Source organism: Lygodium microphyllum, chromosome 27, assembly GCF_053477565.2.
Source record: "Lygodium microphyllum isolate KBCC chromosome 27, Lygodium_microphyllum_v1.1.10, whole genome shotgun sequence".
In the NCBI taxonomy this organism is placed as follows: Eukaryota; Viridiplantae; Streptophyta; class Polypodiopsida; order Schizaeales; family Lygodiaceae; genus Lygodium; species Lygodium microphyllum.
Window position 1 is genome coordinate 65,034,979 of NC_141161.1, and position 23,935 is coordinate 65,058,913.

The 23,935-nt window shown below is 40.1% G+C and overlaps 1 protein-coding gene across 2 annotated transcripts; it reads right to left on the reverse strand.

Moving 5' to 3' along the window:
* Positions 1-1,978: 1,978 nt before the first annotated feature.
* Positions 1,979-17,985, reverse strand: LOC148012405 (uncharacterized). 2 transcript variants are annotated; one of them, XM_087669420.1, is made up of 5 exons: positions 17,652-17,985; positions 17,284-17,565; positions 11,049-11,130; positions 3,155-3,309; positions 1,979-2,841 (listed from the first exon to the last, which is right to left on the reverse strand). In XM_087669420.1, exons 2-5 carry the CDS (start codon positions 17,539-17,541, stop codon positions 2,308-2,310), a joined length of 1,029 nt encoding a protein of 342 aa, XP_087525546.1. In that variant the 5' UTR covers positions 17,542-17,565; positions 17,652-17,985; the 3' UTR covers positions 1,979-2,307. The 2 variants fall into 2 exon arrangements, with proteins under 2 accessions (XP_087525546.1, XP_087525545.1); XM_087669419.1 differs by having other exon boundaries at positions 17,284-17,604; positions 17,720-17,984.
* Between the last annotated feature and the right edge of the window lie 5,950 nt (positions 17,986-23,935).

Consider the following 23,935-nt stretch of genomic DNA (forward strand, 5'->3'; position numbering starts at 1 on the left):
GCCAACTAATACCACTTCTTTGCGAGGGTTTATTGGTCTCTCTTCATTCTATCGGAGATTTATTTAGCATTATGCAACAATCACAACACCTTTGTCTGATAGGCTGAAAAGAAAGCCTTCTTTTGGGATACTCCAACTGATCATAAGTTTAACCAACTAAAAGAATTGCTTACTTTAGCCCCCGTACTTGTTTACCTAGACTTCTCTAAATAGTTCATTGTCTAGTGTGATGCTAGTGGAAGGGGTATAAGTACTATCTTGTTGTAAGAATATGCTATCATTAAATTTAAGAGTAACAAATTGAATGAAAGAAAGAGGCAAATGCATGTATATGACCAAGAAGTGTTGGTCATCCTTCATGCTATCAAAAAGTGACATCAATATCTCTATGGCAACCAATTTAGAGTAAAAAGTGACCATCGAGTGCTCGAGCACTTTCTATCGCAGTCAAACTTGACTTCTAAACAAAAAAGATGGATAGCAACCTTATAAAATTATGGTTTTAAGATCACTCACACCAAAGGAAAGAATAATGTTGTGGTTGATTCCCTCTCTTATATATAGGCATGCAATGTTTCATCTATTTCTAAGCTTCACAATGATTGGATAAAGAAGCTTCAAAAGGTCTACTTACTTAGTGATAACTACAACCCTATCTTTCAAAATTTACAAGGTCTCATGGAAAACAACTCTCAATATCAACTCAAAAATGGACTCATTTGGTCATATAGCAAGATTGTAATCCCTCATACCTCTCCTCTTATGCAAAAGATAATTGAAGAGATACATTCTTCGCCTATTGTTGGTCATTTGGACATCGTTAAAATATATGATAGAATTGCAAAAAGTTTCAATTGTAAGGGCCTATAAAAGGATATTAAAGAACTATCTCTAGATATATACCATACCAACGAAATAAGGACAACACTCTTAAGCCAAGGGATTTGTTGTTGCCATTGTCTATCCCTAAGGAAAAATGAACACATATTACAATACATTTCATCTCTGACATGCCCATGAGCAATAAGGGTTAAACACAATGTTTTTCACATAAGTTAGCTAAAACCTTTTCTTACAACTCCCAAAGACAATGTGGAAGAGTTGCTATCCATAGATGAAGAGGGTATCATCCAGTACATTTTTGAGACAATCTCACTAGAGAAAGAATAAAGAAACTAAAAACCTGATCCATCCACAAATACCTAATTAAATGGTAGGATTTATCCTTGGAAAAAACCTTCTGGAGGCTAGCAACAATCTTAAATAAGCTTCCCCACCTAAAGAATGCAATTTTTGACAAAAGACTAGCCCATTTTGACCCAATTTGGCTTGCAAACAGCAATCTTAGAATAGTATTTACCCTACCCTGATGATAGTCATGTAAAACCTATATAGACTAAAAGTATATTTCATGAGCTTCATTTTGACACATCAAATGTCTCCATCACAACTGCCCATATAAGGTTATGATCAATTTTCTCCAACGGGCTTGTTTTAGACATCATGATATCCATTATTTGTCAGACCTAATATCAAGAATTGGTGGTCAAACTCACACTGTTGATTCAAAATGGGATAGATAGATAAGATACACAAGATTAGCACAAGAACACCGGATTATACTGATGGGGTATTTAAGGTGTTGAGAGACTTAGTTAAGGTATCAATTATCAATAATCAAGTCTTTCTAGCTCCCCCTCTCTCTCTTCTCCTATCTCTCTTTTAGTCTCTCTCCTCTTTCTTTCTCCCTTTCTCTCTCCTCTCTGCAATCTTCTTCCTTCTCTTTCTCTATCCTAGGTCTCCTTCATTACAGATATGGAGGCAGTATAATAGCATTTTTCTTTTGACACTTCACGGTAAACCATGGAATTTGCAGTTAGCTTGTATACCATCAATCATCAGCCCAAAACAGTTGGCACAAACAAAACGAAACCCACTTTTGGAATATGAGCAGCCATAATGCAGTAAGCAAACCATGTGACATAGTACACTTCATTAAAGCTAATGAAAGAGGTTGGTACATCATTTTGCAAGAATAGCTTCATGGACCGACGAGATCCAACATGGGGACGGTTCCAGCAAAGACAGGTCTAGAATCAAGATAAAACAGCAAACTGTATCATCAGCAGTACAGGCTGCTTATACAAAGCATAATAAGACACAGCGGTGATGCATATTTATAACACTAAGTACTAAATATGCAGATTTTTTGGGCATGAAAGAGGGGAATAAAACGCAATATCCGCTTATATATGGTGATCATACACTTCATCCAGGGTTTCAACCTGGCTACTTGCCATCTCAAGTTTATCCCTTAATGCCCATTGCAGCTTCAACAGCTGTTGCAGCTACATTATTCTCTGCCATAGGAACTTCAGAAAAGTTATTGGATGAGTTACCAGCACCCTCTGATGGGGTCTCAATGTCCACATTATCATGTCCAGTTTTCACCATAATCTCATCCACACTCTTAGCATCAACATCAGCGGACACTGCCTCAGTACTAATAATCTCAGTACTAATAATCTCATCCAGACTCTTAGCATCAATGTCAGCTGAAACTGCCTCAGCACTAGCAGGAGCATCTCTTCCCAACTCTCGTGTCTCCTCTATCAAACTAGTTTCATCTGCACTTTCTAATGCTTCAGAAGCCAAAGGTGATACATCCTCCTCTGCAGTGGCTTCCTCAGGAGCATCCACCAAATCCCATGATTCAGTAACAACCAAAGGTGAAATATTCTCTGTTTCAAAATATCGATTACATCCAGGCTGCCATTCAACTTCATTGTTTTTCCCCGTCAGCACAAATTTAAACTCAACTTGCCTTCCAACAGGTATGTCCTGGCAGAAAAAATGCACACACGATATATTATATGAACTCACGGTGAGATTAAAAGAATAAGCTTTGGAGTTTGAATGAAAAGAACCAGAAGCTTGAAAAGAAATAGCCAACCACAAAGGTTTTGAGGTGCCCATAAGAGATTGATTGAAAGGAGAGAAAAATGCACACACGATATATTATATGAACTCACGGTGAGATTAAAAGAATAAGCTTTGGAGTTTGAATGAAAAGAACCAGAAGCTTGAAAAGAAATAGCCAACCACAAAGGTTTTGAGGTGCCCATAAGAGATTGATTGAAAGGAGAAAGGTTACCAATTCAGCACTCCAGATGTGTCCATCTTCCCAGTACATAGGAACCGCTGCTTCAACATTCCAGTTTCCAAGCAATGGATCATTGCCCACCACATTGAATCTTTGGCCAAAATGGCATTCTTTTTCCAAGACGAACTTGACGTTAACAGAGGGACCTACTCCAAAGAAAAAAGTATTATTAGAAGTAACCCTGCAATCTGCAAGAGCTAGAGAAGCACTCGGTGTAATATTCAAACTAAAATGTCAACAGTCACACATGTTACTGCTGAGTGATCCAAGGGTCATGCATGGCTGCACTGCCCTTGGAGCTGCTGGGTTATCAACCCACCGACTCTGTTCAAATAGGAGTCAAGGATGGTAAGCCACTGGCTTATGAACCCACAGACTTGCATTCAAATCCTGTTTTTAAATTCCTATTGCTAGATGATCATGCCAATATAGCAATTGCACCCCTCTCTCCTTTTTCTCATAATGGGTAATTTATATTATATCAAATCACAAAGGCATACAAAAGGCAAATGACAAGAAAGATACAAAAAGTCACAGTAAAGAAGCAAAAGATATTGCCATATGCCAAGGAGCTAAATCCTCCCTAGGGAGAAGATCAGCATGCTGCACAATATCTAATTGCACACCTCTCTCTTTCTGTGAAATTTGTGTATTAATGTATGGGAATATTTACATCAGGCCTTCAGCCCAACCAAACAAGAATGGAAACAACTGTAATGAAGCCATTATGCTATCAGAACAACCTACTACATAAGTAAAAATGCACGCTCTCTCTCAAGCCTTCTGGCCAGCCACAAGAATCCTGTCAATCACAAGCCAAGCCAAAAGGCTATCAGAACATAGCATACAAATATCATGCGGACAGCACAATCGGAGTAGAGCAAACTATATCCAACCAAGGAGCAGCCACATTAGGGAGGACCAAGTCTGCTGAAATCCTAGAACAGATCTGCCATAGGAGTATCCTCAAACACAGGCCACATGACTACAAATACCTCATGCCGATCAAAAACAAAGGCATTACAGGTACACCAAATGTGCCAACCATCTAAGAAAGTGGAAGAGGCAGGGATGATCTGATTGCAAAGCAGACGAGGAAGGCATCTTGCCCAAAACCCAAGAACGGATGCTCTCTCTCTCTCTCTCAAGCTTTCAAGTTCAAAGGGCTTAGCATTTTAAATTGTGGAAGAACAATGGCCAATTTGTAGGTTAAGGCCAAGCACTCTTGGCAATGTGACCATTTTGGTCAATTGGACAGGCTGTCTGGTTGCCCATATTTTGGTCATGATCACGTGTTTACCAATTGTGGCCCCATTTTGCCTATTTATAGGCAGGTTGCCACCCTCGTTCAATCATCCATCATCCATCATTCAGCCAACCTTCCTCATTATTTTCTCATTCCCCTACTAACATCTAGCGCCCACACAAACATGAAGAACTGTGCGTTGGGGTTTGACCATTCCAGCCTTTTATCTTTCAGGCATCAATCAATTTATTCCTTCTCTCACCTGCATTTCTTTCAATCTCCTTCTTCTCTCCATATTCACTTTTCAAAAAAAAAAAAAAAGTATTCTTTTTACTAATTTGCATAATCAATTATCTACTAAAAATTTTCTTTGCAATTACTAGATATCTAGAAAAGAGTATTAGAGCTCTCCACTAATGAATGGTCATAGGTTATGATGGACTCACACAATGAGTTAGAAGAAAGATATTTCACATTTCCACCTATATGAACCAATTGGGCACTTGTGACCAAAACCCATGCATATCGAGGTCTAACTCAAGGGGCAATTGAGGGATTTGTGCTACCAGTCATTTGTATAACCAATGGTTGGGAAATAGTGGATTCTTGGAGAGTGATTCCTCTTGAATATTAGGCAAGGCTTGACTCTTCTTGGGATTGGAGCACAATCTCAATGTAGTACAAGATTTGAGGAATACAATCTGAAGAAATCACACAAGGGGTGTTAATTTTGGGGCCAATTGGATGTCAGATGTCCATTATTAAGTGGTAAAGTGTTTATTTCATTTTCTTTGAATTTATTGATTGTTGTGATTGCTGGTTAATCCAATCATTTACCAACCTATCCAAGAAACACAGCCTCTCTCTCTCTCTCTCTATCTATCTATATATATATATATATATATATATATATATATATATATATATATATATATATATATATATATATATATGAGAGAGACTTTGCTCAACAGTACTATGATTGTGGGCATTAGCATAAGCATATTTAGTTGTTTTCATCTTCATTGTTGTTCCCAAGTTGAGACAACATAATTAGATGCATCAGTTTCTTAGTCTCATAGGCCACTCCGGCTTTCTGAGACATAAATACATCTCTCTCTCTATGGAACCCATCCAAAGGCGAGGAGCAAGCACAATGGATCCTTAGCTCTCATACTAGATATACAATCTTTCACCATCACCCCTATCCCATTGTTGTTGCTGCAAATCACGTCTCCTCTCATTGAGCATCAATTGGCGTACAACTTGACTCCACCATGGAGATGCCCTCAACATCATTGGTGTACAATTTTACCAAAGATGTTACATACATTTATTTCGAACACTTGTAGTGTATGGTGCATTGCAAGACATGGAACCACACATACCTTTGAGAAGCTCATGACACGATCTGCCTCAACACGTAATACATCAGCTACCATGTTCTTGTGAGAGTGCACAATGGAAGAGGAACATGAACACAAAGAGAAAAGGAGAAGAGAGAAGACAATAGGAACAAAAGAGAAATCTGCATTGAATCTAGAAAGAATGATGAATACAATGATGGACTGATCAATCCTTGCATGAAGCCCAAAGCATCAATGACAGCACTAGATCAAGGCACCCTCAGGCTGGAAAATGATGGCAGCACCAGAGATGGTGACGGAGATGGTGATAGTCACGGAGATGGAGTGTGTAGCCAACAGCCCCTGCAAATGACAGAGAAGAACACCAAACTCCAAGTGTGCACCTGCAAAAGAGGAAGAAGAATGAATGATCTGCCCCAAAGTGGGACCAGCTATATATAGCTGAAATGCCCCTAAACTGGCCGACCAGCCACGTGAACCACTAAATGTGGTAGTTTGCCAGTAAAATCTGACCGACCAGCACCAGAAAATGCAGAAAATGCTGAGGCGGCAGGGAGAAAATGCTGGCAGGGGCAGACACGGCAAATCACAATCTGCAGGGGCTGCACAAGCTGATTGGTGCCTAGAAATGCACACTAATCTGACTAAGAAAAGAAATGCATACTCTAAATAGAGCTGCCTCCTTCATCAAAGCACATGACAGACATGTCAAAGCTCCTAATGTCCCCATCTCACTCAAACTCAGGCTCACTGGAAAGAGATGACAGTGCATGACAAACATGATTGCTAACACTTCTTTCCTCACACCAAGCATCCTCTAACTCACCCTCCCCCAAAAGCAAGAATGTCACACGAAAGAGAGAGTGTGATGATGAACATCAAGAAACTCATGCTTGCTTGCAAAGTGAGGAAGCACCATGGATATGTACACATGGGCAATCATGTGTAATCTTTCACCATGGATATGTACACATGGGCAATCTATTAGCAGAGTATTTGTCAGCTCATGTGTGAGTCTGAGCTTGATCTGGGCTGGGCATTTTTTATTAGGTATTTTAGGTATTTTTCTGGTGTGGCATTTTATGCCATTGGGGCATTTTATGCACCAGTCGGCCAGCATTAAATGCTGTCCAACCAGCATTATTGCTCCCCACTTTTTCAGCCTATTTATACTCAGTGGCTCCTCCTCAGTCAATCACTTCATCTTCACCATCTGCAGACTCTGTGGAGAGAGGAGCCAGTGCCAGTGCCCACGCAGCCAGTGACTCACTGTTGTATGCGATTGTCTCATGTTCAGATTTATGGATTCCATTTCCCGTGCATACATCTGAGTTCTCATCTGTATCGTGTTCTTTTCTTTTCTCTTTTTGTCTTGTGTTTCAGCAGTTTAATTCAGCACATGTTTATGCTTCCACCGCTGCTCCACTTCTGACATGGTATCAGTTTTCAGGATTTGTGTTTCTGCTGTGTTTTATTGCTGATTTCAGGACTGTTTTGTACCCCTGCTGATCAGACGACTGCTGTCGCAGCCAGGCAACCTGTTTTGGGGCTGTTTTCAGCCTGCGTTTTTTGCAGTTTTGCCATCGCCTGCTAGTTACGCACCCTCTGCTGCCTGCGTTTTTCATCTGCAGCTACTGGCAACAGTTTTCTACCTGTTTTTCTCCAGTTTACAGCCTGCATTTTGCTACTTCAGCATCTCTCGTGGTTGGGTGACTGTTACTTCAGGCCGTTTTTTCTGTTTTTGGCAGTTTTTGACTGATTTTTTGACTTTCTGCAGCAGATTTTGTCTTCTATTGATCAGATTTTGGGTTCTATTGCATGTGAACTCTCATTTTCTGTAGTCTCTGCTTGTGTTTTGGCTGTGTTTCCTCTCTAAATTCCATCTCTTCTCTACTTCTCTTCTTATCCTCTCCATATGGCTCCTCCGTGCACTTCCACTGATGCTAAGTTACATATGACCTCGATGCTTCTTGAGCATGAGACATCCTTGAGATTACCGGGGCGGCTTCCGGCACATTATGGAGACGAGGCTTATATAGCTTCAGAGAGGGGTGACGGGAAGAAGAAGTCGAAGGCCCAGTGTTACCACTGTGGCAAGAAGGGACATTTGCGGAAGGACTGCAAGAAGTTAGCGGCTTCCAGGAAGGAGCAGAAGACGAAGCGGGATGCTGACTCTACCGATGAGTCCTCTTCTTCATCAGACTCCGACTCAAATCCTCCGACCAAGGTGAAGTCCAAGGCGTGGAAGGGATCCTCTTCTTTGGATTGCGGGACGGGCTTGGTGGCCCCTTCCTCAGCTGCTTTCTAGTGGTGGTGATGAGGTCATCCCTCACGACTCTCTTGTGCCAGAGAGGGAGTGTGAGCGGGTGTTCAGATGGGGCAGCCACGCCTCATCTATACTTTTATACAGGTGCACAGGTTCCAGAGAGGGACATCCCTGACGCATCGACTTCAGTCTGGCGAAATCAAATCCTAGAGCTGGGATTGACATCCAGGTTCATGATGAGCTGGTCATCTGACAGAGAGCGGGAGGCTTTCGTCTGGAGCTCACATGAGGGGACACTTTGGCGGTCTGACCAAAGGCGGGGAATCCATGGTCACATATGTTCAGAGGCATTTTTGACAGGATGGTCTTGTATGCTACTGCAAGATATTGGTGATGGACACAGAGACATGGTATGATCTTCTCTATTTTCAGGTGTTTGGTACGATCGACATCAACATTAGGTTCTCTCCGAGGCACCTTGGTGGTGGCTTGATCACCCACTGCTTGGGTATCCATGGTTCTACTTGGTGGTTCTATGTTGTATAGTTTCTGATCCCTTTTCATTGTACTATTGTATTGTATCAGATCACTCATGATCTGAGAGAGGGTGTTAGCAGAGTATTTGTCAGCTCATGTGTGAGTCTGAGCTTGATCTGGGCTGGGCATTTTTTATTAGGTATTTTAGGTATTTTTCTGGTGTGGCATTTTATGCCATTGGGGCATTTTATGCACCAGTCGGCCAGCATTAAATGCTGTCCGACCAGCATTATTGCTCCCCACTTTTTCAGCTTATTTATACTCAGTGGCTCCTCCTCAGTCAATCACTTCATCTTCACCATCTGCAGACTCTGAGGAGAGAGGAGCCAGTGCCAGTGCCCACGCAGCCAGTGACTCACTGTTGTATGCGACTGTCTCATGTTCAGATTTATGGATTCCATTTTCCGTGCATACATCTGAGTTCTCATCTGTATCGTGTTCTTTTCTTTTCTCTTTTTGTCTTGTGTTTCAGCAGTTTATTTCAGCACATGTTTATGCTTCCACCGCTGCTCCACTTCTGACACAATCAAGTGTCCTCTAACTCACCCTCCCCCAAAAGCAAGAATGTCACACAAAAGAGAGAGTATGATGATGAACATCAAGAAACTCATGCTTGCTTGCAAAGTGAGGAAGCACCATGGATATGTACACATGGGCAATCATGCGTAATCTTTCACCATGGAGTGGAGAAAAAGAAGTAGGCAATAAGTTGGAGCACAACTTCTATGAGCTATTCTTAGGAAAAGACAACAAGGTAGCATAGAAGGCCTTCCAAAAGCCTAGTGCTAACTCCCTATTACCTCTGCAAAGGCGTGGCACATATATGCTACCTCCTCTACTAGGCACCTAGATATGCTCTCCCTCATCCACCAAAGAACAGCCATCAACAAACTATAGAATGTCCAAATTAGTAGCAGAGCACCTTTCACAAGCTAGAAACATATAGTCACCACTCTTCTTTGGCCCACTACAAAAGAGGAAGTGAGTCTCTAATGGAATCATAATGAGCTAAAACAAGAAAGAAAAGATTTGCATGTTACCTCAAGTAAACAAAATAGCATAAGGAGTGTGATTGCCTTCAAAGAGCTAGTCACCACAAAGCAGTGACAAAACTTTCATTCAAGAGTTAAAAGCAACAGTAGCAAACACGAAAGACAACCGAGCACTCAAGCATGGCACAAGAATGACCTCACTAAATCTAGATAAACAGGCCATTAACAAAAAGTCGAAGGTTACCACCACTGCCGAGGAAAATACACTCCATTAAACATGCACCAATGCAAGCAAAGGATAGTGCCAAGCTGCACATGAGTCAGCCCAGCTGAGCTCAATAGCCAAATGAGGCCAAATGCCAAGCTATGAGACACCCTTGGCTGCCATCAATGTACTAGTTTCAAAGCCATGTCGAAAGGTAGTTGTGCCCAACTCCACATTAGTTCACAAGCAGTTGGCATCACTCTGGTGCATAGGCACTTGACTCCTCTTCAAGGTGCAAGTTGGCACCACTCTGTTGCATAGGCATTTGACTTCCTTTTGTGTTTACAGTTTGTGCAGTCTCTCTTTCCTTATCACACTATATATTGGAATTTGGTTTTCTAACACAAGCATGTCTAATTTTGGATGAGAGCTTGGGATTCAAAGACAAGGTAGCCTTATTTTCAGTGAATGTTGCAGAACTAATCCATGTGAAGAGGCCTAATAAAGATTCTCTTTTAGCCTCTGCCCAATTCACTCCATCTCTTTCAGCCCAGTATGTCTAAGTTTCAGTCAGCTTGCTGAGCCTGCCTACAAATAAGCCACACTTTGTGCACAGCAGTTTGCTCATTGAGGTGACAACTTCTTAACAGGCCAGTCAAGGTGGCTGATTATCATTCCAACAGATGAATTGATGTCATGCTAGAGGCAGCTAAAAAAGCTCCCTTTCTTTTAAAAGCATGGCTTTAGCCAACTGGTTAGGTATTCAATTCCTGTATTCTATTTTAAGCTCAACCCCAATCAGGTATAGGAGAAAGGTGACAAGTGCTCTGGAAAGACACATTGATGTCCACACTGTGCTTCCATTTGAATAAATTGGCTTGCAACACCTGTGCCTCTTCTTTTCTCTCTCATGAGACTAGTATCATATTGTTGCAATTATTTTTGTATAATAGGCCTTTGTTTCCTACCTCCCACTGCTGCTGGACCATGATTCTGACTTCTATCTCACCACATTATCCTTTTTCACCCCTCCCCTTACAATGCTGTAACCTAGACAGGTCCATAAAATATCATAATAAACATAGTGCTATGTTTGGGAACAGCATTGCACCACTTCATTGTCCTGAGGCTCAACAAAATGGAACAGTGTCAGGCAAACCACAAAGTTATAGGTAAGTATCAGCTACAAAGTCATGCAATAAAATCATGCATATGAGCACTTCTCACACAGATGAAACTTTAGCACAGGAAACATGTGAAAATAGAAACCACCTTCTTCCAAAGCCAAGTCGGCTGCTATTTCAACTTCATCTTCTGTTAAAGGCTCATCAAACTTTTCAATGTTTTCTCCATCCTGTAAAATGCATCCTTCACATGTTGATGACAATCTAAAAATATATTATAGAGAGCCCAAAATTACAAAATCAGAGTCCCAAAAACTTCAAAGTACACATAAATATCCTACATCACATGTAACAACTAGATTTTCTCCTGAACCTGAATAGAAAAGCAAGCTTAGACTTTAGTCCTAGCTAATCTTGACGATATCATACCTTTTCCATGGACTCCTTGCCGTGGGTCTAATTGAAGGGTTCCGTGAGGGAATGCAATCTATTATTCAACAAGAGTGGTACGTTAAGTTCATGTTTGTCAATAGATATCCACAGGACTGCTTATTCCAGGGCCCATTTGAGTTAGTGCTGATGCATTTTAGACTTACCAACACAGTGGTCGCTTTCAACAAAGGGATAAAGGCACAGGACAGCTCACAGGTAGGTCCTTCCAAGACTTGATTCCGGCTTTGGGATGAGTTTTCCTCAATGTGCTATGTAAAACTTTTACTAAACTGAAAGTTTGAAAATTGTCCATCCCTTTGTGGATGACAACACTGATTTTTTCAGCTAGGATGTCTAGTTATTCCTATTGCCACCAGAATGAGAATTAACGTAATATAACCTAAACAAATTATTCGAAATTCTTGGCATCCCTAGATCTTGCATGGGAGAACTTTGCATTGGTAGTGAGGGATAAAGGCACAGGACCAGGTCAAGGGTAAGTCCTTTGGAAGACTTGATTCAGGCTTTGGGATGAGTTTCCCTCGATGTACTTTCTTACACTTTCATTAAATTGACAGTTTGAAAATTGTCTCTTCCTTCATGGACGACAAGGATGTGTAGTTGGTCCTATCGTCACCAAAATGAGAATTAACTTATAGTTCAAACAAATTAATCACAATTCCGGCATCCCTAGCTCTTGACAAGGGAGAAAATTGCATTGGTAGTGAGGGATAAAGGCACAGGACCAGGTCAAGGGTAGGTCCTTGCAAGTCATAATTCGGACTTTTGGATGAGTTACCCTCAATGTGATGTAAAATTTTCATTAGATTAAAACCTTTGCATTCACTCATGCACACACTACAAATCTCTCTCTTTTGTTTTGTTTTGAAGCATCTCACTACTAACCTCTATCTTGAAGATTTTGATCTCTCTTGCAGGGTTTTGTATTTCAATGTAGGGCTAATATGCAAGTTCCCACTGGTCCTTCCTAGGTTGGAGACTTGGGGTGCACACCATTCCTTTCATGGTTTCATCATGCTAGGAGATTTGCTCTTCTAGCAAGATGGAGGCTTTCCCTCCCGAGGCAAATCTTGCAACATCTCTCTAGATGCTATCATGGCAATGACTTCTACTTGCTCTTCCAATCGGGGTGTTTCGTCCTCATCTTCATCTTCATGGTTCCCAACACCAAACGAAGACCGACATCAAGCTCTTCTTCCTCCTTCAGCATCAACATCCAAGGATGAGAGGGGGTTCCTACTCTTTTATGGTATTCTACAAGATTCAACATTTTTCTTCAACATTAGCCTTCCCCTCCTATTGTACCTTCTTTGCATTGCATGATTTCATCATCTTTGTAAAGGGAACTTGGGCAAAGTGACTTGTACTTGCTCTTCCAATCGGGGTGCGTCATCCTCGTCTTCGTCTTCATGGTTCTCGGCACCACACAAAGACCGACATCAAGCTCTTCTTCCTCCTTCAACATCAACATCCAAGGGTGAGAGGAGGTTCCTATTCTTTTATGGTACTCTACAGGATTCAACATTTTTCTTTGACATCAGCCTTCCCGAGTATTGTACCTTCTTTGCGTTGCATGATTTCATCATCTTTGTAAAGGGCACCCAAGAGGGACATTATCCAAGTGGCACCTACTGCATGCACATTCTCATTATGTAGCACAATCCTCTATGCATCTCATTGTGCAAAGCACACCTAGGCAGATCTTGAGTTGTCTCCACCGACATTTCTTCACTACCATACCACCATCTTTCTTCACCCTTTTTCCTGGTCATCAACACCCTCAAGTAGTTCGGTTAGCATTGTTTGTTTTGTGATGTGTTGGATCTAGCCATCCCTTGTCATTCTCCCCACAAGACACAATTACTTGAAAGGCCACAAACCATATCTATCAACCAAAAAACCCAAAAAAAAAAAGTTCAATGTGGATCCATCCACCTTTGCAAGACTTGGTAGATCACTAGGCAACCGACGAGCACCCTTTATGCAATGTCTTGTCCTCTCTAGGGTGACTACTTGGACTCGCTTGGTAACATAACCATCGCCTTTCTAGTCTTGGTAGGCCACTGAGCAACTAGCGTACACTCTTTGTCTATTGCCCTGGTTGCTTTGGGATGGGATACCTTGGGGTAAACAAAATGGGCTTAAGCTTTTCTTCCAATCCCTTCTTGGTTCTAGTTTTGGGCCTATGAGGGAATGTTGAGCTAAAAATTCATTACCCATTGATTAGCTCTTTAAAACAGTCCCAAAATGGTAAATTGCACAAAAAAAAAAAAAACATTAAACAAGGAGCAATTCTAGAGGGCTTCTATGTCCCACATGCAAAACCCTAATTTGGGAGGATCCTTCCAAGTTTATCAATAGACAAGCTGCTCACTATTCAATCCTATCCTTGTGAGTAGGTTTCTCACGTCTATGTGCAGATTTCAACCATCAACTCAAGTCTACCAGTTGTGCAGCCCCTGCCAACTGCAACCCTTCCTCCTCTAGCACCTAGTGACCTGTCTACAACTACCACCCTTCTGCCTAGATCCTTCAGCCTACTGCATTTGCTGTCTACCTGCAGCTGTCACTAGTGCACATCATCATTCTAGCTACCTACCCTACATTTCCAGCCCCTTGAGCCAAGAGACAAGTTGTTGCCCCATGCGACTGCTGCAACCTTGCATTTTGCTGTCAAACAGGCCACTTGCATCATCCTCCACCTTCCCTGTTGTCATCTGGCTGTTTACAACCTCTAGTGATCAGCATTCATCACTTTTCAGCACTCTAACATCTTCGACTGGTGGTTTCAGCACTCCGGATCCATCTCCAGTGGACATCACACTCCAACACTCAATGCTCCACCCTTGAGCATTCTATACACTCTTACATACATTTACTACATTGATTCATTCACTTTAGAGTTCTTCTCTTTCTCTATCTATGTTTGTGTTTTTGCTTTTAGAGTTTTAGTTTTGCACATTTTTGTCTGAGTCTTTGTGGTTTGTTGCTCTAAGTTTCACAATACCTTCACGACACTCGTTCTCACGAGATTGTGTAGAGAGGGGGTTAGTCTCTGAAGCTATTCATATTCAAATTGGGCTAGTGACCTTGATACAAGTAGATCCACCATAGGCTACATCTTCTCCCCTCCCTCAAATCCAATGCCATTTCTTGGCACAATAAGCAACAACATATTGTACTTTTTTCAATGAAGATAAGAGTTCCCTGCAGTGTGCTCCACTACTCAAAAGGCAATTTGGCTTCAATGCATGTTAGTAGATAATAGATCTCTATAGGATGGACCTACTCCTCTTTGAATCAATAATCAAAACGCTCTAGCTCTTGCAAATAACCCGATGTTTCATGCCTATCCAAGGCATATTGAGGTCTAGTATTATTATCTTCAAGAGCACACCTTGGATGGTGAGCTAGAGTTGATCTAGTGTCCAATAAAGGACAATGTTGCAAACATTCTCATGAAGGCCCTTCCATTGCCTTCTATGTTCCATCATATGCATCTCCTTGGTCTTCAACCACTCTCGGGATATTGAGAGACGAAGTTAGAATTTGTGATCTTTTGCCTCTTGGTTGTGAGCTCAATTAGATAGCAAATAAAAAGGATCTTTGACATGCTATTGCATATGCATGCATTAGGATTTGTCTCTTAATGCTAGTTTAAACCTATTCACACTATACACCCTATTTTATGAGGTGTAACTAAGAGTTTGGCACGTAGCAACACGTAGCAACCTTGGCAACAACATACACGTCATGGGCGGTCACTTTTCTACCTTTACCAACTTCACTATCCCCAAAATCCAAGAGTCTTTTGTCTTAGGTGTCACATCACTACCTACTTCATCCTCATCATTTACCATCATCCACTGCCCTCACCAGTGTGGGACACACACATGAAGGGGAGTGACTATTCAAAACCTACATTTACGTTTTGATCAGACTTGTTTTCCTTCAAATTTCTTCTACATTTCATCTTCTCTCATACTCTATTATCTTCTCTCCATGTTCTTTAGCTTCCATCACTCCCATAGAGCTTTGCCACCCTTTTCTTGGGCTAGGAGAAATTGTTCAAGTACCTAACATTGCCACTAAAACTACATCCCAATTTTCTAGCATCTTTTTGGCTCTTGAATCAATCCCAACTAGCAATTATTCATTAAAACAACGCACAAGCCTTTTCAGTATGTCAACGAGCTCAAAAGGGGACTCTGTTACACTACCACTCTCACCCTTGATCCTCCATTCCACCTTCAATGCCAACTCCCCCTTATCCCTCTGCTCATCATGATCATCACCTCCTCCCACTACAAGTTGTCGTCTCATTCTTGCTTGTTGCCACCCTATCAATTGGTGGTATTGCCCACTAATTGTGCAAGCTATGGTTTGCGGTTGGTGGTTGCCACCTTTACCTAGAGTTGTTGTCTACTGTCTAGAGACATTAGAGTGGTTATGTTTGCATTAACTAGAACATGCTTTAATATGCATGTATATCCAAAAGAAAAAACAAAAAGTCAAATGGTTTTATGAATTATATGAAAAAGCTAAAATGTTAACTTAATATTTTTATTTTGGGTATTATTGTAGTGCTTCCTATGAGTCCTGTGTATAATTTTTTGTTTCCATACCTAATGTACTATACTGAATGCAACTAAGCTTTAGTAATGCGATGAAGACACTCCTTGCATTACCTTCATTTTGTAGCATCGATTTTATTTTATTTTTTTTGGGTGTGGGTGCAAGTTTGGTGGTGTGGGATATGTGGTTTGCTGTCCATATAACAAAGCTGAAAATGTTGACTAAATACTTATCTTCTTGATATCACCGTATTGCTTGCTATGAGTCCTATGTTTAATTTTTTGTTTCCTCGCCCAATATAGTATACCAAATGTAAACCTTTAGTAATGTGGTGAAGACACATTGCTTGCATTACCTTCATTTTGGCCATTGGTCATTGGATGGTTATTGGTTGCATGTCAAAAATGTTGGGGTTCATATAATAAACCGAAACATGTTAGCTCAATAATTTTATTATCACTATCATAGTACTGCTTGCTATGAGTCATGTGTAATTTTTTGTTTCCATACCCGATGTAGTATACTAAGTTTGGTTGAGCTTTGGTAATGTGGTGAAGACATTGCTCACATTACCTTCATCCATGATTTCACTTGATCCATCTTTTATCTTGTTAGGGTTGATAAGCCAAAGGAATTGTCAAAAGCATGTATCACATCCTCTAACCCAACTTAAAAAGTTTTTGTTTCCCTACCTAAAACAATAGTCTTAAAGTGATCAAGCTCTATCAGAATGGTGAAGACATTACTAAATGAGAATTTAGAAGCTAGAAATAACTTAAATATAGATTAATAGACCATAATGCCTGTATTTGAACCATCATGTGACCCAGATCATTGTTTGCAACAAGATCTTACGAGATTTGGATCCTAGTAAGGACAAGCAGCCATGGCATAGCCACATTCATTAGGCCATTCCCTCTACAGGACAGCCACACAGTAGAATTGAGCAAAACATACAACATTATGGCTATGAAGTCACACGATTGGCCAGCCCCAACCAGTTCAATCAGTGAGTACTTCAAGGAAACCGATGTAATCAGTGATTCTATACCTTTTAGGTAAGATAAATTTTTGAGATTACGTTGAGATCTGCATGAAAATGAGTATGTTGGAGTATCTGTCAGATGATCAACATGGGACAACCCGAAGTTGGCATAGTTTGCAAGCATCTACTCTGTTAAAACAAAGATGCTTTGCACAAAAACATGATGTTCAATTTCATCATAATATTACCAGAACAGGTGCTAGTTGTTAAAGTTACACCAAACTATAGGCAGAAGCTAAATACAGTTCCCTTTATAAATGGAAATCAGATTTCAGTAGAGAATCAATGAGAAACAGTTTGTAGTCAATACCCCTGCAAATGCAGAAACTTCCCTCGGACGTTGAATAGAAGATGATGTGCGCAGGTGATTGCACAGGTGCAGGCGTTGGGGCGCCGGATGGTGAAGAGCAACAGCGAGCTCCCGACATGTTGAGCTAGGTCTAATGTGACAGGAAACCAAATGTGATGCTGCATGAAGCTGGCCATTAGACAGACACTGCACGGCTGTGCAAGAATGGACTGGCATGGGACAGTGGCAAGCCCCTGCGATCGCTGAGATTCCTTGCATCGTCCTTTCTCCTTTCTCCGTACTCTGTGATTCAAATGTCACAAACACTCATAGTGAAGTTCCCTGCAGACAAAGGAACAAAGGTTACGAGAGGTTTGATGGAACCTTACTCTCAGGTAAAAGAAGCATAAGGTCAGGCATAGAACAAATGCATGGCATGAGGCAATAAGTAGAAGACCTGCGTAGTCTGTAGCTAGATGGAGTGTTATGCTCCGTTTTTGCTGTCAAAGGGTCCGCGTGTGCAGAGAAGCTTGACACAGCAAGTCAGCCCTGCATCGCTTTCTGAGAGTGACAACAAATCTCGACCTGCGGAGCGAGGAGAACCGTCCTTTCATGTATGGCACGCTCCCTGGAGGGCCACCCCCACAGGGGGCAGCCCCACCATGGATGATGACGGCACAGGCAGAGAGAGGAAGTGTACTGTGTAAGTTGTAACCCTCACCGGGCCCGCCATTAGCAGTCAATCCGTCACACCTTAGGATTCGAGGAATCGAGGGTCGGTATCGAAGGAATTGCAATATTTGTTACATTTATCATTTGGGAATCGAACTGTTTACAGACTACAACGAGTCTCATAAACTTGTCTACCTTAGGACTAGTAGTAAGTACCTAGCACACATGTTTCTACAACATGAAACCTTCATGCTTTCATGTCACTAGCTTTTGAAAATTCATTACTGCCTTGATATTTGTTAGAAGAGAGGTATCGTAATGTCAACACGTGCAAATAGGTTGAAACCTATCATCTTCACATTCATTCATGTCATAACATAGTTTAGACTTCACTGTCAATGCAATATCAAGTGGAAAAATCCACATCACAAATGTTGTCACCTTGAGTGAGAGAAATCTCAATGTAAAATTGCTCCATATTTACTAAAGATCCGTAGTGTTATGGTTGAGTATATCAACAAGAGCCATGATCAATGTCCATACCACCTCACACCAAAAAAAAAAAAAGACAAATGTTAAAGAAAAAAATGTCAAAATGATAAGAAATATGTATGTGTAGCATGGTGGAGAATTGGAACACTACTCTCTAAGAATCCATAATTATGGGGAGAGTAACCCTTTCTTGTGAAGCAACAGTATTATACTATGCTATATAGTTTTGTTTATATTGTAGTACAAACTAAGATAAATAACAACAAACTTACCTAGATATCAAGTGTTAAAGATACCCATTTATTGGTTATACATATATTGGTTTTCCTTCAAAAATATTGGTTTTCCTTCAAAAATAAATATTGTTAATCAATACCAATGAAAAAACTACAAGCAAGGACAACCAAAGATGGAGCTACATGCTCTCCTCCTCTTTCATTATTCTTCAACCATTTCCTATATTTTCACAGTCTCACCCAACACTTATGAGACAACCTAGGTTATTTAACCAAACCATGATTCACTAACACAAGTCAATTTACTAGCCCAACTTATTAGTCCACACACACACACCTACTAATGACAACTAGACTAGACAACTATCATGTCGGGGATAGAATATTGGCGATGAGCTTGACTCTCTCAACCCTCCCCCTCAAGCTCAAGAAGATTAGTGTACTCCAAGTAGATGTCTAAAGTGACTAAACTCATCTTTACCTAGTGACTTGGTAAAGATATCAGTTAATTGATCATTTGTCTTGACATGCAAGAGATCCACCTTTCGTGCAAGTACCATCTCACATATGAGGTGATAGTGTACCTCTACATGTTTTGTTCTGGCATGATAAATATGGCTTGTAGCCAGTAGCACACTACTCATAGTATCGCAGTACAATGTCACTAGATCCTCTGTGTGTATAACCAAATCAACCATCAACTTCAACAAAACCAAGCAATCTCATAGGTTGCTAATGCAGTACCTTTGTACTATGCCTCAATACTACATAGTGCAACTATTGGTTGCTTCTTGCTACTCCAGCTAATCATTCCACTGTCAAGGTTGAATGCATAGCCACTAGTAGACCATCTATTATAAGGACATCCTGCCCAATCTGCATCACTGTATCCCATAAGCTTTAGGTCTTTATCTCTCTCATAAAAAAGTGCATGGTCTACCATTTCCTTGACATAATACATGATTCTTCTCACTACATCCAAATGAGGTTTCCTAAACTTTTGCATAAATTGACTGATAAGCCCAACTGCATAACTAAGATCAGGCCTAATGATGGTTATATCAAACTTCCTACCATCTACCTATACATGGTAACATCTGGAATTTCAACTCCAATGTTTGTATCTAGTTTGACATTCTCATCTAATGGAGTCTAAAGTGGCTTACAATCTGTCATGCTATACTTCTTTAGCATTTCCAATGCATATTGTTTTTGCATCAGCCAAAGTCCATTGGGTGAATTTACCACTTCAATGCCCAAGAAGAACTTTAGCTCATCCAAATCTTTCATGTCAAATTTAGTTTTCAACATCGTCATCATATCTTGTATTCCAATGTCATCATCACCTATAATAATGAGATCATCTACATAGATGACTAGCACAATCAAGCTGCATCAATCTTTTTGGTAAACAAACTGTGATCAACTCTACCAATTGTAAAGCCAAGACTCTACAAGTAACTACTAATGCATGCATGTCAGGCTCTTGAAGCCTATTTCAGTCCATGGAGAGCCATTTTTAGCTTATAGACATAATCTAGATATTGTGGATGTATATATCCTTTAGGCTAATCCATCAATCTTCTTCTAGGTCACCATTCAGGAATGCATTCTTCACATCCATCTTCTGTAATTTCTAGCCCTTTGCTACAACCAAAGCAATTATTGTTTTGATGGTTGCCATCTTAGCAACCAGGTTGAATGTTTCCTCATAGTCTAAATCATATTACTAAGCACATTGTGTCATTTCATGAATACCTTCAATCAAGGTTCAATTCAGCACATGCATTGCTAGCATAATAGCCTCACCCTAGTAGTACAATGGTATATTTTTCTCATTAAGCATTGTATAGGTGGTCACCATAAGTACCCTCTTCTTTTGTTCAGTCACTCCATTGTGATGTGGAGTATAACTACATGAGAGTTGCTTACAAATGCCATTTTTGTCTAAGTGGCATATTAGACCACACTGAGATAGAGGTATCAAAAGATTTATATTCATATCCCAGACCATTCAAGGTTGCAGCTACCAAATCCTCATCATCTACATCAGCTCTTACTAGAGCTAACTAGTTTGCAATGATCTTTATCTCAATCACATGATCGTGTATGGGCCGTCCTTTCCTATCCATTGTATTGAGCTTTTGTTTTAATTGGATTTTGTGTGCACTACTGGTTGTGCCATAGTATCTCATCAAAATATTCCTAGCATCCTCTAGTGACTTGCAATTCTTTTCTTGCATGACCATTGCATCAAATATACATAAAGATAGTCGATGCAACACTCTTCGGGCTTGTTCCATCCATGCACGATGCGGCCTAAGCTAATCAACTATTGCATTCTTTTCAAAAAGCTTAGTTTCAGCTTCCACACTTGTGACTAAGTCCCAATAGCCTTTTCCAATGAGAAATTTCTCCATTCTAAATTTCCAAATAGCATAATTATTATTGTCTAACTTCTCACCCGCTATTTCTGTAATGTTATCACCCCTCTCAACATTTGCCATGTTAACAAAATGGAAATAACTCAGTTCAGTCTTCTAGGTTTTAATGCCTAACTCCCTGCATGCAACCAATAGTCTTTTAATGAGTCACTACTTGCATATATTCAACCAATACTCATACATTCTGAACTTATTCTAGTTCAGCTCATTTTAGTCATTAAGCAGCTCTATTAGTACATTAAGGACATTTCAAAACTTATTCTAGTTCAGCTCATTTCAGTCATTAAGGAGCTCTATCAGTACATCAAGGGCATTTTAGAATCCCAATTGCAAAACATAAGTATGATTTCTCTCAACTAAGATAGTTTTGGTTTCGATTTAAACATTTGACATAATACCCATGGATGATATCATGCCAATGTAGACATTATCTTCTGCATGGTCATTTTGCAATCAAGCCATTCAACAATGAATAAACAAGCAATCTATGACATAGCCCAATCAACTTAATGATATCATGGACATATATCACCTTCATTGAACCTCAATACATATGTGTATAAGTATCACTGCTCATACATTTTCCAACCTTCACTCTAGTAAGACTATAAATAGTTAGCAATCTATCAAATGAGCCTCATAGAAGTCAAGCTTGAGCATACAATGCTCTTGAGCATGCGTGGGTCTATCACTGACCATTTAGTACCATACCAGCATTAGTAATTAACAACCTAAGCTCCACAAAGACATTCAATATCGGAATTGTAAAGATTACAGCTTATATGATTGTGTAAAGTCCAATACATGCAGGAAATAGGCCCTTAGAAATCCTCCAATCGCTTGCTAAGACATAGTGATATTCTGTCAACAAAATTACTAATATGACCATGAGTGCTTTACTCCAAATTACTTATTTCACCATGCATACACCTATTGTTGTTGATCAAAAGACTCTTGCATAGACAATTTTGACAAGCAACAAAGATGAGACCAAATTCAAAAATTTTATTTTTGTTTGACTTCAATTTTCTCCAAGTAGTGCTGCCCTTTTTCTTGAAGCACATCATTACCATAACCATGGTTGCTTCCATTAGAGATCATCTAGATGAAGACAACCTTGCATTTGAACATTGAGTTCCCAAACTCACTTCACAACTTCATCAACAGCAACTGAACATCTATGTTTGCTAAAAGAGGCATGGCTTTCTCAAGTGGCCCAAACACAATTACAACACAAAGTGACATGTCTTAGTGGGTGAGCAGTAAGCAAACTAGCACACATTCATATTGGCTACTTATGACTAATGTAGAGCTGTCCAAATATAGTGAAACTGGTTGTGGATGATAAGAGTTCCATCCTTCAAGCAAAAATGTCAAATCTCTATGAAGCTACTCTCCAATCCTTCAATTCTTAACACTGGGACATTAGATTCCTGCCAAAAAGTCTTTAGTGGGAATGTATTCAAGATCTTGGCATGTACAAATCCTAAATCATGGATATTATAAAATTTGTCTAGTACAAATTATCAACCTAAAAGCTAGTAAGTACATCGATAAGAATTAATATTCTTCACATGTCTTTTAAAGCTATGAAAGCAAGATGAAGCTTTTAAGATTTGGCAATAACAAGATGTGGTAATGATCAATGTATTTTTCTTGCAAGAGATGATGAGGTCAAATGATAAACAAAAAAATTTCAAACATTCAAAAAATGAAGCTAATGAGGAATAGAAGATCTAGTCCATGAATGCAAGGGGGTGGATAGGAGGTTGCTGAGAGTGGAGGTGATGTTGCTATATTGAGGCTATGGGATGACAATTTCTTCCTCATCCTTTGCATATAGAAAATACCTACTACTACTACTACTTCTTCTTCTTCCATGTGCACAAAGCAAAGTCAAAAGTAGCAAAATTGGGGTTGATGCTTCCTCTTCCACAACAAATCAGAAAAGGCTTGAAAGACCCCCTTTATGCTATTGCTCAAGTTTGTACTAACCTTGGGATACACCCTCCTCCTTTGGACCCTCCTAGTCATCTTATTATATCATTTGTTGTAATCAAGAGGCCTTATCAACTAGAAAGGCACTCAAATCTATCAAAAGAAAATAGTTTTATCCTATGATAATACTAGTCATTAACCCTTTGAGTAGAATTTGGTGTCAGAGGGAAGTTATGGATGCTTGCCTTATATGGACTCATCTACCATTGGAGACCAACTTGAGAGGGGGAAAACTCCTATTAACAAGGGTCAAGGAAAAGCCATTATGAGGGGATATGAGTTACTACTTTAAGAGATGCAAGAAGAGATAATTATTGCACTACAAGAGAAGTAGCCATAGCCACAAAAATAAAAGGAAGCGAGAAGACTTGGCTCCACCCAAGACAAGGAAAAGGAGGGAGGCAAGGTAATCATATTCATCTTTTTTGTGTTTTTGGAAAGGTAGATGTGGGAACGCCAACAATCACAATGTGTGACTGACCTTCCTTGGTTCAACAGTCACTAAAATAATAAAGAATAAAGTGACAAAGATGGGTACCTTCCACCTACAGTGTACAAATATCTAGTCACAATGTGTGTAGTAAACACATGGCAACATAGGCACATGTGCCTTTACCCCCAACAACCTCCCACTTAAAGGTAAATGTGCCTCTAATGAGGAGAAAACAAGAAAAAAGTGACAAAGTATAAATGTATATGAAGTACAACAAGATGAGAAATAGATGTCATCTCATCGTATGTCCATCATCTTTCAAAAGAAGGCAAAACATTCTGCTAAGAGACTTTTAGTGAGCAAATCTACACAATTCCTGTTTGTCAAGATCTTGACAA